This window comes from Mytilus californianus, unplaced genomic scaffold (assembly GCF_021869535.1).
Source record: "Mytilus californianus isolate M0D057914Y unplaced genomic scaffold, xbMytCali1.0.p SCAF_5, whole genome shotgun sequence".
In the NCBI taxonomy this organism is placed as follows: domain Eukaryota; kingdom Metazoa; phylum Mollusca; class Bivalvia; order Mytilida; family Mytilidae; genus Mytilus; species Mytilus californianus.
In genome coordinates, this window is record NW_026262701.1 from 39,436,138 (window position 1) to 39,453,429 (window position 17,292).

A 17,292-nucleotide genomic window follows, 5' to 3' on the forward strand; every position below is an offset into this window, starting at 1 on the left:
ACCATTCTTACATGTACCGTTTATATAACAAATTGTCTCCATGGGACCCCCTTTTGCCCCCCCCCCCCCTTTTTTTTACCCTCCACTTCACTTACAACTCTTGTATGAAGCTATGTGCTATCTACTCTGTCAACGGAGAAGAACGACAACTCCATTTTTTTCCCTATAATTAAGGTCTTTCCTTTCTTAATGGAAAGACCTTACTGTATTTCGTTTGTTTATTATTATTATTATTCTTTTTCCTCGTCCGATTTCAAAGTCAAAAGTCAAAAAAAGTACGCGACAGATCCAAATGATCTTTGGTATTAAGTATCGGGTTAATAAAATCTATCTTGTATTAGGGGCACCAAAGTGTACTATTTACCTTATAGGAGTTATCTCCCCAATTACAAAAACCATTGTTATCGCTACTCTTCATAAACCATAAGAGTTAGCGGCAAATGGTTTTTTTTAAAATGTTCCTTGTCACATGTCGCAACTTTAAATAATTTCAACCGAAGCGATCCAGTGACTTCTTATAGGAGTTATTACCCCTTGAATATTTTACTTTTAAATATGCATATGAATCTCATGAACCGCAAGTTGTAAAGACCTAGGGTATTTTGATTTGAGATCATTGGACCATAACTTGAAAATATAGGTCAAGGTCAAAGGTCAAAGGTCAAGGTCATGTAAAAAAGGCAAATTGTGTGTTTTTGGCACTATTTAAAGAGTTTTATGTGTGGTTTAGTGCTTTTGTAGGTTGACATTGACCTTTAACCTTACTACTTGTTAAGTGATCTCTCAAAAGATAAATCCCATGTGTTTAGATATAGTATTTAGGCTTTCTATTCCGTCTTTGCGTGATCAAAGTGGATCCGGTCTCTGTGTTAACCAACCAGTCAACCAACCAGCCAACCAACCAACCAACCAACCAACCAACCAACCAATCAATCAATCAATCAATCAGTCAGTCAGTCAGTCAGTCAATCATTGCATGCATGTTTCTGTCTCGTGTGTTTAATATGGGGACCAAGATCTTATTTGTTTCTATTTCGATTGTTTAAAGAGACCATATCCCACGTGTTTAATTAATTGATCAATCAATCAATCAATCAATCAATCAACCAACCAACCAACCATTCAATCAATCATTGCATGCATACATGGTTCCGTCTCATGTGTTTAATATGGGGTCCAAGATCTCATTTGTTTTTTTTTTTTTTTCGCTTGTTTCAAGAGACCACCATATCCCACATGTTAAATTTATTAACCAACCAACCAACCAACCAACCAACCAATCAATCAATAAACCAACCAACCAATCAATCATTCATTCATTCATTCATTCATTGTATGCATGTTTCCGTCTTATGTGTTTAACACGGGGTCCAAGGTCTCCTTTGTTTCTTTTTCGCTTGTTTCAAGAGACCCTATCCCACGTGTTTAATTATTCAACTAATCAATCAATCAACCAACCAACCAACCAACCAACCAATCAATAAATAAACAAACCAACCAACCAACCAATCATTCATTGTATGCATGTTTCCGTCTCATGTGTGTAATATTGTATTTACATCTCTTCTGAAGAAAAAAAAATCCACATGCTTGTTATCAGATGTTCTGGGAAACTACATGTCCAATTGACCTTAAAAACTGCAGTCAGCAGGGTATACACGTATTACATCTTCATAAAAGAACGTGGTGCAGATATCTCTCAAGAATTTTCCTAGAGAAAAGAAATTGTAATGCCGTAAAATTCGCTTGCTAGTTCCGTAAATCTCAGTGAAATCCTACAATAAAATGTCCGCTCCTAGATTGAAATACAAATCTGTGTTACAAACTGCTGCTGAAAAATGTACATTGTATGAAAACAATCGATAAACGTGTTTTAAAGTTACACAGGATCAATTAAATCCAAAGCATGCACTGCTCGTGAACTGTGATCGAAATGTCAATTACCTACAATGACAAAAGAAATACATTGTGTGTATTCCGTCGCTATACATGTTGTCTGTCCAACGTCCCCACCTAAAAAGAAATAAAAATACTAAGTTTTCGCTATTATAAAGCTTCGTCACGTGACTCCACAATCTGGCGCGAGACAAAGACGCGCGCGGGACCTAAAATAGAATAAAAACTTTCCAAACTAAATATAGAAACTTAACCAACACACTAATATGGACCTTTCAAAGAAAGAAAGAAACAAACAAACAAACAAACACACAAACAAACATACACATATATCAATCAATCAATCATGTTTCAGAACGGGAAAGACCGTTTACAATTGCTTTTTTAAGCAATTGATTTATATTGTAAATCGGCATTTTTAACCATTCTTACATGTACCGTTTATATAACAAATTGTCTCCATGGGACCCCCTTTTGCCCCCCCCCCCCCTTTTTTTTACCCTCCACTTCACTTACAACTCTTGTATGAAGCTATGTGCTATCTACTCTGTCAACGGAGAAGAACGACAACTCCATTTTTTTCCCTATAATTAAGGTCTTTCCTTTCTTAATGGAAAGACCTTACTGTATTTCGTTTGTTTATTATTATTATTATTCTTTTTCCTCGTCCGATTTCAAAGTCAAAAGTCAAAAAAAGTACGCGACAGATCCAAATGATCTTTGGTATTAAGTATCGGGTTAATAAAATCTATCTTGTATTAGGGGCACCAAAGTGTACTATTTACCTTATAGGAGTTATCTCCCCAATTACAAAAACCATTGTTATCGCTACTCTTCATAAACCATAAGAGTTAGCGGCAAATGGTTTTTTTTAAAATGTTCCTTGTCACATGTCGCAACTTTAAATAATTTCAACCGAAGCGATCCAGTGACTTCTTATAGGAGTTATTACCCCTTGAATATTTTACTTTTAAATATGCATATGAATCTCATGAACCGCAAGTTGTAAAGACCTAGGGTATTTTGATTTGAGATCATTGGACCATAACTTGAAAATATAGGTCAAGGTCAAAGGTCAAAGGTCAAGGTCATGTAAAAAAGGCAAATTGTGTGTTTTTGGCACTATTTAAAGAGTTTTATGTGTGGTTTAGTGCTTTTGTAGGTTGACATTGACCTTTAACCTTACTACTTGTTAAGTGATCTCTCAAAAGATAAATCCCATGTGTTTAGATATAGTATTTAGGCTTTCTATTCCGTCTTTGCGTGATCAAAGTGGATCCGGTCTCTGTGTTAACCAACCAGTCAACCAACCAGCCAACCAACCAACCAACCAACCAACCAACCAACCAATCAATCAATCAATCAATCAGTCAGTCAGTCAGTCAGTCAATCATTGCATGCATGTTTCTGTCTCGTGTGTTTAATATGGGGACCAAGATCTTATTTGTTTCTATTTCGATTGTTTAAAGAGACCATATCCCACGTGTTTAATTAATTGATCAATCAATCAATCAATCAATCAATCAACCAACCAACCAACCATTCAATCAATCATTGCATGCATACATGGTTCCGTCTCATGTGTTTAATATGGGGTCCAAGATCTCATTTGTTTTTTTTTTTTTTTCGCTTGTTTCAAGAGACCACCATATCCCACATGTTAAATTTATTAACCAACCAACCAACCAACCAACCAACCAATCAATCAATAAACCAACCAACCAATCAATCATTCATTCATTCATTCATTCATTGTATGCATGTTTCCGTCTTATGTGTTTAACACGGGGTCCAAGGTCTCCTTTGTTTCTTTTTCGCTTGTTTCAAGAGACCCTATCCCACGTGTTTAATTATTCAACTAATCAATCAATCAACCAACCAACCAACCAACCAACCAATCAATAAATAAACAAACCAACCAACCAACCAATCATTCATTGTATGCATGTTTCCGTCTCATGTGTGTAATATTGTATTTACATCTCTTCTGAAGAAAAAAAAATCCACATGCTTGTTATCAGATGTTCTGGGAAACTACATGTCCAATTGACCTTAAAAACTGCAGTCAGCAGGGTATACACGTATTACATCTTCATAAAAGAACGTGGTGCAGATATCTCTCAAGAATTTTCCTAGAGAAAAGAAATTGTAATGCCGTAAAATTCGCTTGCTAGTTCCGTAAATCTCAGTGAAATCCTACAATAAAATGTCCGCTCCTAGATTGAAATACAAATCTGTGTTACAAACTGCTGCTGAAAAATGTACATTGTATGAAAACAATCGATAAACGTGTTTTAAAGTTACACAGGATCAATTAAATCCAAAGCATGCACTGCTCGTGAACTGTGATCGAAATGTCAATTACCTACAATGACAAAAGAAATACATTGTGTGTATTCCGTCGCTATACATGTTGTCTGTCCAACGTCCCCACCTAAAAAGAAATAAAAATACTAAGTTTTCGCTATTATAAAGCTTCGTCACGTGACTCCACAATCTGGCGCGAGACAAAGACGCGCGCGGGACCTAAAATAGAATAAAAACTTTCCAAACTAAATATAGAAACTTAACCAACACACTAATATGGACCTTTCAAAGAAAGAAAGAAACAAACAAACAAACAAACACACAAACAAACATACACATATATCAATCAATCAATCATGTTTCAGAACGGGAAAGACCGTTTACAATTGCTTTTTTAAGCAATTGATTTATATTGTAAATCGGCATTTTTAACCATTCTTACATGTACCGTTTATATAACAAATTGTCTCCATGGGACCCCCTTTTGCCCCCCCCCCCCCTTTTTTTTACCCTCCACTTCACTTACAACTCTTGTATGAAGCTATGTGCTATCTACTCTGTCAACGGAGAAGAACGACAACTCCATTTTTTTCCCTATAATTAAGGTCTTTCCTTTCTTAATGGAAAGACCTTACTGTATTTCGTTTGTTTATTATTATTATTATTCTTTTTCCTCGTCCGATTTCAAAGTCAAAAGTCAAAAAAAGTACGCGACAGATCCAAATGATCTTTGGTATTAAGTATCGGGTTAATAAAATCTATCTTGTATTAGGGGCACCAAAGTGTACTATTTACCTTATAGGAGTTATCTCCCCAATTACAAAAACCATTGTTATCGCTACTCTTCATAAACCATAAGAGTTAGCGGCAAATGGTTTTTTTTAAAATGTTCCTTGTCACATGTCGCAACTTTAAATAATTTCAACCGAAGCGATCCAGTGACTTCTTATAGGAGTTATTACCCCTTGAATATTTTACTTTTAAATATGCATATGAATCTCATGAACCGCAAGTTGTAAAGACCTAGGGTATTTTGATTTGAGATCATTGGACCATAACTTGAAAATATAGGTCAAGGTCAAAGGTCAAAGGTCAAGGTCATGTAAAAAAGGCAAATTGTGTGTTTTTGGCACTATTTAAAGAGTTTTATGTGTGGTTTAGTGCTTTTGTAGGTTGACATTGACCTTTAACCTTACTACTTGTTAAGTGATCTCTCAAAAGATAAATCCCATGTGTTTAGATATAGTATTTAGGCTTTCTATTCCGTCTTTGCGTGATCAAAGTGGATCCGGTCTCTGTGTTAACCAACCAGTCAACCAACCAGCCAACCAACCAACCAACCAACCAACCAACCAACCAATCAATCAATCAATCAATCAGTCAGTCAGTCAGTCAGTCAATCATTGCATGCATGTTTCTGTCTCGTGTGTTTAATATGGGGACCAAGATCTTATTTGTTTCTATTTCGATTGTTTAAAGAGACCATATCCCACGTGTTTAATTAATTGATCAATCAATCAATCAATCAATCAATCAACCAACCAACCAACCATTCAATCAATCATTGCATGCATACATGGTTCCGTCTCATGTGTTTAATATGGGGTCCAAGATCTCATTTGTTTTTTTTTTTTTTTCGCTTGTTTCAAGAGACCACCATATCCCACATGTTAAATTTATTAACCAACCAACCAACCAACCAACCAACCAATCAATCAATAAACCAACCAACCAATCAATCATTCATTCATTCATTCATTCATTGTATGCATGTTTCCGTCTTATGTGTTTAACACGGGGTCCAAGGTCTCCTTTGTTTCTTTTTCGCTTGTTTCAAGAGACCCTATCCCACGTGTTTAATTATTCAACTAATCAATCAATCAACCAACCAACCAACCAACCAACCAATCAATAAATAAACAAACCAACCAACCAACCAATCATTCATTGTATGCATGTTTCCGTCTCATGTGTGTAATATTGTATTTACATCTCTTCTGAAGAAAAAAAAATCCACATGCTTGTTATCAGATGTTCTGGGAAACTACATGTCCAATTGACCTTAAAAACTGCAGTCAGCAGGGTATACACGTATTACATCTTCATAAAAGAACGTGGTGCAGATATCTCTCAAGAATTTTCCTAGAGAAAAGAAATTGTAATGCCGTAAAATTCGCTTGCTAGTTCCGTAAATCTCAGTGAAATCCTACAATAAAATGTCCGCTCCTAGATTGAAATACAAATCTGTGTTACAAACTGCTGCTGAAAAATGTACATTGTATGAAAACAATCGATAAACGTGTTTTAAAGTTACACAGGATCAATTAAATCCAAAGCATGCACTGCTCGTGAACTGTGATCGAAATGTCAATTACCTACAATGACAAAAGAAATACATTGTGTGTATTCCGTCGCTATACATGTTGTCTGTCCAACGTCCCCACCTAAAAAGAAATAAAAATACTAAGTTTTCGCTATTATAAAGCTTCGTCACGTGACTCCACAATCTGGCGCGAGACAAAGACGCGCGCGGGACCTAAAATAGAATAAAAACTTTCCAAACTAAATATAGAAACTTAACCAACACACTAATATGGACCTTTCAAAGAAAGAAAGAAACAAACAAACAAACAAACACACAAACAAACATACACATATATCAATCAATCAATCATGTTTCAGAACGGGAAAGACCGTTTACAATTGCTTTTTTAAGCAATTGATTTATATTGTAAATCGGCATTTTTAACCATTCTTACATGTACCGTTTATATAACAAATTGTCTCCATGGGACCCCCTTTTGCCCCCCCCCCCCCTTTTTTTTACCCTCCACTTCACTTACAACTCTTGTATGAAGCTATGTGCTATCTACTCTGTCAACGGAGAAGAACGACAACTCCATTTTTTTCCCTATAATTAAGGTCTTTCCTTTCTTAATGGAAAGACCTTACTGTATTTCGTTTGTTTATTATTATTATTATTCTTTTTCCTCGTCCGATTTCAAAGTCAAAAGTCAAAAAAAGTACGCGACAGATCCAAATGATCTTTGGTATTAAGTATCGGGTTAATAAAATCTATCTTGTATTAGGGGCACCAAAGTGTACTATTTACCTTATAGGAGTTATCTCCCCAATTACAAAAACCATTGTTATCGCTACTCTTCATAAACCATAAGAGTTAGCGGCAAATGGTTTTTTTTAAAATGTTCCTTGTCACATGTCGCAACTTTAAATAATTTCAACCGAAGCGATCCAGTGACTTCTTATAGGAGTTATTACCCCTTGAATATTTTACTTTTAAATATGCATATGAATCTCATGAACCGCAAGTTGTAAAGACCTAGGGTATTTTGATTTGAGATCATTGGACCATAACTTGAAAATATAGGTCAAGGTCAAAGGTCAAAGGTCAAGGTCATGTAAAAAAGGCAAATTGTGTGTTTTTGGCACTATTTAAAGAGTTTTATGTGTGGTTTAGTGCTTTTGTAGGTTGACATTGACCTTTAACCTTACTACTTGTTAAGTGATCTCTCAAAAGATAAATCCCATGTGTTTAGATATAGTATTTAGGCTTTCTATTCCGTCTTTGCGTGATCAAAGTGGATCCGGTCTCTGTGTTAACCAACCAGTCAACCAACCAGCCAACCAACCAACCAACCAACCAACCAACCAACCAATCAATCAATCAATCAATCAGTCAGTCAGTCAGTCAGTCAATCATTGCATGCATGTTTCTGTCTCGTGTGTTTAATATGGGGACCAAGATCTTATTTGTTTCTATTTCGATTGTTTAAAGAGACCATATCCCACGTGTTTAATTAATTGATCAATCAATCAATCAATCAATCAATCAACCAACCAACCAACCATTCAATCAATCATTGCATGCATACATGGTTCCGTCTCATGTGTTTAATATGGGGTCCAAGATCTCATTTGTTTTTTTTTTTTTTTCGCTTGTTTCAAGAGACCACCATATCCCACATGTTAAATTTATTAACCAACCAACCAACCAACCAACCAACCAATCAATCAATAAACCAACCAACCAATCAATCATTCATTCATTCATTCATTCATTGTATGCATGTTTCCGTCTTATGTGTTTAACACGGGGTCCAAGGTCTCCTTTGTTTCTTTTTCGCTTGTTTCAAGAGACCCTATCCCACGTGTTTAATTATTCAACTAATCAATCAATCAACCAACCAACCAACCAACCAACCAATCAATAAATAAACAAACCAACCAACCAACCAATCATTCATTGTATGCATGTTTCCGTCTCATGTGTGTAATATTGTATTTACATCTCTTCTGAAGAAAAAAAAATCCACATGCTTGTTATCAGATGTTCTGGGAAACTACATGTCCAATTGACCTTAAAAACTGCAGTCAGCAGGGTATACACGTATTACATCTTCATAAAAGAACGTGGTGCAGATATCTCTCAAGAATTTTCCTAGAGAAAAGAAATTGTAATGCCGTAAAATTCGCTTGCTAGTTCCGTAAATCTCAGTGAAATCCTACAATAAAATGTCCGCTCCTAGATTGAAATACAAATCTGTGTTACAAACTGCTGCTGAAAAATGTACATTGTATGAAAACAATCGATAAACGTGTTTTAAAGTTACACAGGATCAATTAAATCCAAAGCATGCACTGCTCGTGAACTGTGATCGAAATGTCAATTACCTACAATGACAAAAGAAATACATTGTGTGTATTCCGTCGCTATACATGTTGTCTGTCCAACGTCCCCACCTAAAAAGAAATAAAAATACTAAGTTTTCGCTATTATAAAGCTTCGTCACGTGACTCCACAATCTGGCGCGAGACAAAGACGCGCGCGGGACCTAAAATAGAATAAAAACTTTCCAAACTAAATATAGAAACTTAACCAACACACTAATATGGACCTTTCAAAGAAAGAAAGAAACAAACAAACAAACAAACACACAAACAAACATACACATATATCAATCAATCAATCATGTTTCAGAACGGGAAAGACCGTTTACAATTGCTTTTTTAAGCAATTGATTTATATTGTAAATCGGCATTTTTAACCATTCTTACATGTACCGTTTATATAACAAATTGTCTCCATGGGACCCCCTTTTGCCCCCCCCCCCCCTTTTTTTTACCCTCCACTTCACTTACAACTCTTGTATGAAGCTATGTGCTATCTACTCTGTCAACGGAGAAGAACGACAACTCCATTTTTTTCCCTATAATTAAGGTCTTTCCTTTCTTAATGGAAAGACCTTACTGTATTTCGTTTGTTTATTATTATTATTATTCTTTTTCCTCGTCCGATTTCAAAGTCAAAAGTCAAAAAAAGTACGCGACAGATCCAAATGATCTTTGGTATTAAGTATCGGGTTAATAAAATCTATCTTGTATTAGGGGCACCAAAGTGTACTATTTACCTTATAGGAGTTATCTCCCCAATTACAAAAACCATTGTTATCGCTACTCTTCATAAACCATAAGAGTTAGCGGCAAATGGTTTTTTTTAAAATGTTCCTTGTCACATGTCGCAACTTTAAATAATTTCAACCGAAGCGATCCAGTGACTTCTTATAGGAGTTATTACCCCTTGAATATTTTACTTTTAAATATGCATATGAATCTCATGAACCGCAAGTTGTAAAGACCTAGGGTATTTTGATTTGAGATCATTGGACCATAACTTGAAAATATAGGTCAAGGTCAAAGGTCAAAGGTCAAGGTCATGTAAAAAAGGCAAATTGTGTGTTTTTGGCACTATTTAAAGAGTTTTATGTGTGGTTTAGTGCTTTTGTAGGTTGACATTGACCTTTAACCTTACTACTTGTTAAGTGATCTCTCAAAAGATAAATCCCATGTGTTTAGATATAGTATTTAGGCTTTCTATTCCGTCTTTGCGTGATCAAAGTGGATCCGGTCTCTGTGTTAACCAACCAGTCAACCAACCAGCCAACCAACCAACCAACCAACCAACCAACCAACCAATCAATCAATCAATCAATCAGTCAGTCAGTCAGTCAGTCAATCATTGCATGCATGTTTCTGTCTCGTGTGTTTAATATGGGGACCAAGATCTTATTTGTTTCTATTTCGATTGTTTAAAGAGACCATATCCCACGTGTTTAATTAATTGATCAATCAATCAATCAATCAATCAATCAACCAACCAACCAACCATTCAATCAATCATTGCATGCATACATGGTTCCGTCTCATGTGTTTAATATGGGGTCCAAGATCTCATTTGTTTTTTTTTTTTTTTCGCTTGTTTCAAGAGACCACCATATCCCACATGTTAAATTTATTAACCAACCAACCAACCAACCAACCAACCAATCAATCAATAAACCAACCAACCAATCAATCATTCATTCATTCATTCATTCATTGTATGCATGTTTCCGTCTTATGTGTTTAACACGGGGTCCAAGGTCTCCTTTGTTTCTTTTTCGCTTGTTTCAAGAGACCCTATCCCACGTGTTTAATTATTCAACTAATCAATCAATCAACCAACCAACCAACCAACCAACCAATCAATAAATAAACAAACCAACCAACCAACCAATCATTCATTGTATGCATGTTTCCGTCTCATGTGTGTAATATTGTATTTACATCTCTTCTGAAGAAAAAAAAATCCACATGCTTGTTATCAGATGTTCTGGGAAACTACATGTCCAATTGACCTTAAAAACTGCAGTCAGCAGGGTATACACGTATTACATCTTCATAAAAGAACGTGGTGCAGATATCTCTCAAGAATTTTCCTAGAGAAAAGAAATTGTAATGCCGTAAAATTCGCTTGCTAGTTCCGTAAATCTCAGTGAAATCCTACAATAAAATGTCCGCTCCTAGATTGAAATACAAATCTGTGTTACAAACTGCTGCTGAAAAATGTACATTGTATGAAAACAATCGATAAACGTGTTTTAAAGTTACACAGGATCAATTAAATCCAAAGCATGCACTGCTCGTGAACTGTGATCGAAATGTCAATTACCTACAATGACAAAAGAAATACATTGTGTGTATTCCGTCGCTATACATGTTGTCTGTCCAACGTCCCCACCTAAAAAGAAATAAAAATACTAAGTTTTCGCTATTATAAAGCTTCGTCACGTGACTCCACAATCTGGCGCGAGACAAAGACGCGCGCGGGACCTAAAATAGAATAAAAACTTTCCAAACTAAATATAGAAACTTAACCAACACACTAATATGGACCTTTCAAAGAAAGAAAGAAACAAACAAACAAACAAACACACAAACAAACATACACATATATCAATCAATCAATCATGTTTCAGAACGGGAAAGACCGTTTACAATTGCTTTTTTAAGCAATTGATTTATATTGTAAATCGGCATTTTTAACCATTCTTACATGTACCGTTTATATAACAAATTGTCTCCATGGGACCCCCTTTTGCCCCCCCCCCCCCTTTTTTTTACCCTCCACTTCACTTACAACTCTTGTATGAAGCTATGTGCTATCTACTCTGTCAACGGAGAAGAACGACAACTCCATTTTTTTCCCTATAATTAAGGTCTTTCCTTTCTTAATGGAAAGACCTTACTGTATTTCGTTTGTTTATTATTATTATTATTCTTTTTCCTCGTCCGATTTCAAAGTCAAAAGTCAAAAAAAGTACGCGACAGATCCAAATGATCTTTGGTATTAAGTATCGGGTTAATAAAATCTATCTTGTATTAGGGGCACCAAAGTGTACTATTTACCTTATAGGAGTTATCTCCCCAATTACAAAAACCATTGTTATCGCTACTCTTCATAAACCATAAGAGTTAGCGGCAAATGGTTTTTTTTAAAATGTTCCTTGTCACATGTCGCAACTTTAAATAATTTCAACCGAAGCGATCCAGTGACTTCTTATAGGAGTTATTACCCCTTGAATATTTTACTTTTAAATATGCATATGAATCTCATGAACCGCAAGTTGTAAAGACCTAGGGTATTTTGATTTGAGATCATTGGACCATAACTTGAAAATATAGGTCAAGGTCAAAGGTCAAAGGTCAAGGTCATGTAAAAAAGGCAAATTGTGTGTTTTTGGCACTATTTAAAGAGTTTTATGTGTGGTTTAGTGCTTTTGTAGGTTGACATTGACCTTTAACCTTACTACTTGTTAAGTGATCTCTCAAAAGATAAATCCCATGTGTTTAGATATAGTATTTAGGCTTTCTATTCCGTCTTTGCGTGATCAAAGTGGATCCGGTCTCTGTGTTAACCAACCAGTCAACCAACCAGCCAACCAACCAACCAACCAACCAACCAACCAACCAATCAATCAATCAATCAATCAGTCAGTCAGTCAGTCAGTCAATCATTGCATGCATGTTTCTGTCTCGTGTGTTTAATATGGGGACCAAGATCTTATTTGTTTCTATTTCGATTGTTTAAAGAGACCATATCCCACGTGTTTAATTAATTGATCAATCAATCAATCAATCAATCAATCAACCAACCAACCAACCATTCAATCAATCATTGCATGCATACATGGTTCCGTCTCATGTGTTTAATATGGGGTCCAAGATCTCATTTGTTTTTTTTTTTTTTTCGCTTGTTTCAAGAGACCACCATATCCCACATGTTAAATTTATTAACCAACCAACCAACCAACCAACCAACCAATCAATCAATAAACCAACCAACCAATCAATCATTCATTCATTCATTCATTCATTGTATGCATGTTTCCGTCTTATGTGTTTAACACGGGGTCCAAGGTCTCCTTTGTTTCTTTTTCGCTTGTTTCAAGAGACCCTATCCCACGTGTTTAATTATTCAACTAATCAATCAATCAACCAACCAACCAACCAACCAACCAATCAATAAATAAACAAACCAACCAACCAACCAATCATTCATTGTATGCATGTTTCCGTCTCATGTGTGTAATATTGTATTTACATCTCTTCTGAAGAAAAAAAAATCCACATGCTTGTTATCAGATGTTCTGGGAAACTACATGTCCAATTGACCTTAAAAACTGCAGTCAGCAGGGTATACACGTATTACATCTTCATAAAAGAACGTGGTGCAGATATCTCTCAAGAATTTTCCTAGAGAAAAGAAATTGTAATGCCGTAAAATTCGCTTGCTAGTTCCGTAAATCTCAGTGAAATCCTACAATAAAATGTCCGCTCCTAGATTGAAATACAAATCTGTGTTACAAACTGCTGCTGAAAAATGTACATTGTATGAAAACAATCGATAAACGTGTTTTAAAGTTACACAGGATCAATTAAATCCAAAGCATGCACTGCTCGTGAACTGTGATCGAAATGTCAATTACCTACAATGACAAAAGAAATACATTGTGTGTATTCCGTCGCTATACATGTTGTCTGTCCAACGTCCCCACCTAAAAAGAAATAAAAATACTAAGTTTTCGCTATTATAAAGCTTCGTCACGTGACTCCACAATCTGGCGCGAGACAAAGACGCGCGCGGGACCTAAAATAGAATAAAAACTTTCCAAACTAAATATAGAAACTTAACCAACACACTAATATGGACCTTTCAAAGAAAGAAAGAAACAAACAAACAAACAAACACACAAACAAACATACACATATATCAATCAATCAATCATGTTTCAGAACGGGAAAGACCGTTTACAATTGCTTTTTTAAGCAATTGATTTATATTTTAATTTTGCATTTGTTCGATTCATAAAGTAATGTCTAAGATCAATTTTCAGCTGTATAATATATTTTTTTTTACAAATTTAAAGAACAACCCGATCAATGTACGTGTTCCTAATAACTTTTACATAGTCTTCAAAATATGACAAACGATTATCTATAGGTATTTATTTTAACAACAATTTTGGTGACAGTCGTGCCCTATGTTCTATATTATTTATACTGATTTTGAAAAGAAAGAAAAACATTAAACTCTAAATAATGCCAATATAAACTGAGAATATGCAATTAGATACGCAAAACAGGAACATAGAACATATCAGAAATGGAAAGTATTCTAACTTTTGCTCAGCAAATAGTATTAACCTCAGTGAAAATCTTCAAATATGTAAACAAATTGAGAGCAATTCATCGAATATTTTTTCCATTGTCCATCTACTAAATATGACATAAAACCGACTACTAAAAAATATGTTGATTTTGATAATTGATGTGAATATAAGCTTTAACATTGTAAGCGGGCTTTGTGTGTGTGTGTGTATTTGTGTAATGTCAGATACATGCATTTACTTGTAGTCACTGTTTTCTCGTTTGTTTGTCAGACCGAATTTCATATTGAACACAATATTTTTTCCTAAAATTGCCCGATGCTACGGTAGTAAAAATAATCATGCTTTGTATTTTGATAGTCGTTGTGGTCGTTGCTTACTTTTTTTCGAAACAGTGTTGTGCCTTGTTACATTGTATGTTGATCGTCGTCGTTTCACATTAAATGCAATGTCGTTTTTTTAAAAAGATTATCCGACGCTACTGCCGTAGCAATTATTATGTTTGTATTTTGTCGATTGACCCTGTGTTCGTGGGTAGGGATTTTTGCAAGCAAAATTTCGAAACATTTGTATGCTTTGTTATGTTAATCGTCGTCGCTGTCGTCGTCCTCTTCCTCTTCCTTCCCCTCCTCCTCCTTCTCCTCCTCCTCATCATCATCATCATCGACGTCGTCATGGTCGTCATTACTTTTTGAAACCATTTTCAGCATTTGATTTTGACAGTGGAAATGCAGAACTCGATGCGTGGCTCCCTGGAGTACCGGACACCCCAATATTGAACATAGACCAAAAAGGTACATGTGGGGACTTAAAGAAGTTAATACCGAGTATAATTTGCCCAATAAAGAAGAATGGTAAGTGTAGTGATTTTGTGCTCGTTTTGTTGCTTTTCAAATAATTATGTTTTAATATATATTGCGGTTTTTGATAGGTTATATCGGGTATGCATTTAGTACGCTGTGATTGTTTATAAAAAATACTGCAGATTTCAACTAAATGTTTTTATTTGACTTCTCGGAACCTGTTAGGAGTGTTGCTTTAGGGGTTTCTTGGGCGGCAGTATATAACCAACCGCTGTAGGTACCTTAGCTAGCTTTCTGAAGCGGCGAACAGTCACCAAAGAGTGTGCCGAGTTTATTTCTTTGCTAACGTCAGTGTTTATCCTTTTGGGAGCTGCAATGTGCAGGTTTTTTAATTGTGTGTTTTAGTTTTACGACAAATTATCTAGATGACTTAACTGGTTTAACCCAATCACATGTTGTACATTGTCAAGTCAAGCTATCTGGACGTGTGTTTTTCGTTTTTGTTGATGTTTATTTGTATGTCTGTATGTTATATCGAAGGAGTCGCGTGTTGGTGGTTAATGTTGCCTGTTGTGCTGTGGTCATTTCGTCGATTCACCCCCTGTTCCATCTTACTGTATTTGGTGCTCTTAAATGTGCATAAAAATCTGTTCTTTCTTTCCATAAAATTTGTAATTGGTATTTTACGGGTGGTTTTGGGGAAGAACTTGGATACTTTATTCTTTTTTCGATTTCTTTCAAATTTTCGCAGATAAAGTGTGACAGGACTCTTTTGGTGACCTTTTTTCTCTTTATACTGTAAAATATTATCTCGGCTGATGTTTTTAGCCCGAACGAAACCTATATCAATGTCGTTTCTTCTGTAGCCAAGGTAATAAGTTAACCTCGAAGTACTTTACATTATCATTGGTGGAACAAATCCGATGGCCTGGCTGTATGGAATGCTTTTGGTACATTGTTCTGGGTGACAACACAGGAGAGAAAGATACTGATGTTTGTCTGTAGTCTTGCAATACAAATCTGTTAATATGATTCCGTCCTTCATTGGTGTATTAGTGTCAAGGAATGTGATCTTAGAGGCAAATATTTCATAAGTGAATTTTATTGAAGGATGTGCGTTGTTGGCATGTTGAATGAAGACATTGAGTTCTTGTTCATTATTGTGTCAATGTCGTCAATGAATCGGAACCCAGAGAAAAAAATTTGCTGTTCCAATTTGCATAGGCTAGAGCCATCTTTGTTGCCATTACAATTCCATTAACCTGGAGATAGCGTTTCCCATTTAATGTGAAATTATTGCATATCAATACCATAGTTAGAAGCTGGACTATAGATTCAGTTGGTTGGTATAATGTACTGTTCGAGTTCCAGACTATCCTACAGTCTTCAATACATCTTCATTGGGAATGATAATATAGAGGGAGGTAACGTCAAGCGAGCGAGACAATTGAAGGATTGTTTCAGGTAGGAGAGGATTCAATGATTCCATTTTCTTAAGATGTGTTGTATCTTTTATGTGTTATTTCATATTTTCTACGTGCGGTCTTCGATAAAAGTCAATAAACTATTTGTGTATATATTGTTTTAAGATGTAAATGTTGGTCTGTCAGGATTCAGATGACATTAACGTGGTTCATTTGTCAATGCTAAATGTGGTGATTAGGCCTATTTCTTACTTCATTTGACCTACCGAATTAGACTTATCAACGGCTTTGTTATAACATGAGCAACACGACGGTTGCCACATGTAGAGCAGGATCTGCTTTCCCTTCCGGAGCACCTGAGATCACCCCCAGATTTTGGTGGGGTTTGTGTTGCTCAATCTTTAGTTTTCTGTGTTGTGTTTTGTGTACTGTTGTTTATCTGTTTGTCTTTTTCTTTTTTTAGCCATGGCGTTGTCAGTTTTTTTTCGATTTATGAGTTTGAATGTCCTTTCGGCATCTTTCTCCTCTCTTTTATTTGACCCTTTTAACTTGTATGATTCGAGAGTCACTTATGAGTCTTTTGAAGACGAAATGTGCGTATGACGTACACAATTTTAATCCTTAGCTAGTATCTATGATGAGTTTATTTAGATACTAAAATGTCCATCTGACAGGGTTTATGTTACCGTGACCTTATGTTTCATGGATCCTTAATAATATTAAGTTTCTGTTATACTTGTATTAAGACCTTGATCTTAAAGACTTTTCAAACAATTCAATCGTGTACTAGGAATCAGTAAAGCAGGCGAGACTTTTCAGAGTGTGCACTATCAAATTTTATTGAAAGTGTGTTCT

The 17,292-nt window shown here is 35.5% G+C and overlaps 1 protein-coding gene across 1 annotated transcript in view; it reads left to right on the forward strand.

Moving 5' to 3' along the window:
• LOC127701903 (uncharacterized) overlaps window positions 1–17,292 on the forward strand; it is a 231,899-nt gene that overhangs the window by 211,465 nt on the left and 3,142 nt on the right. The window contains exon 5 of the mRNA XM_052205882.1: window positions 14,918–15,064. Coding sequence (XP_052061842.1) covers window positions 14,918–15,064 — 147 coding nt within the window. The remainder of the gene's footprint in view (window positions 1–14,917; window positions 15,065–17,292) is intronic.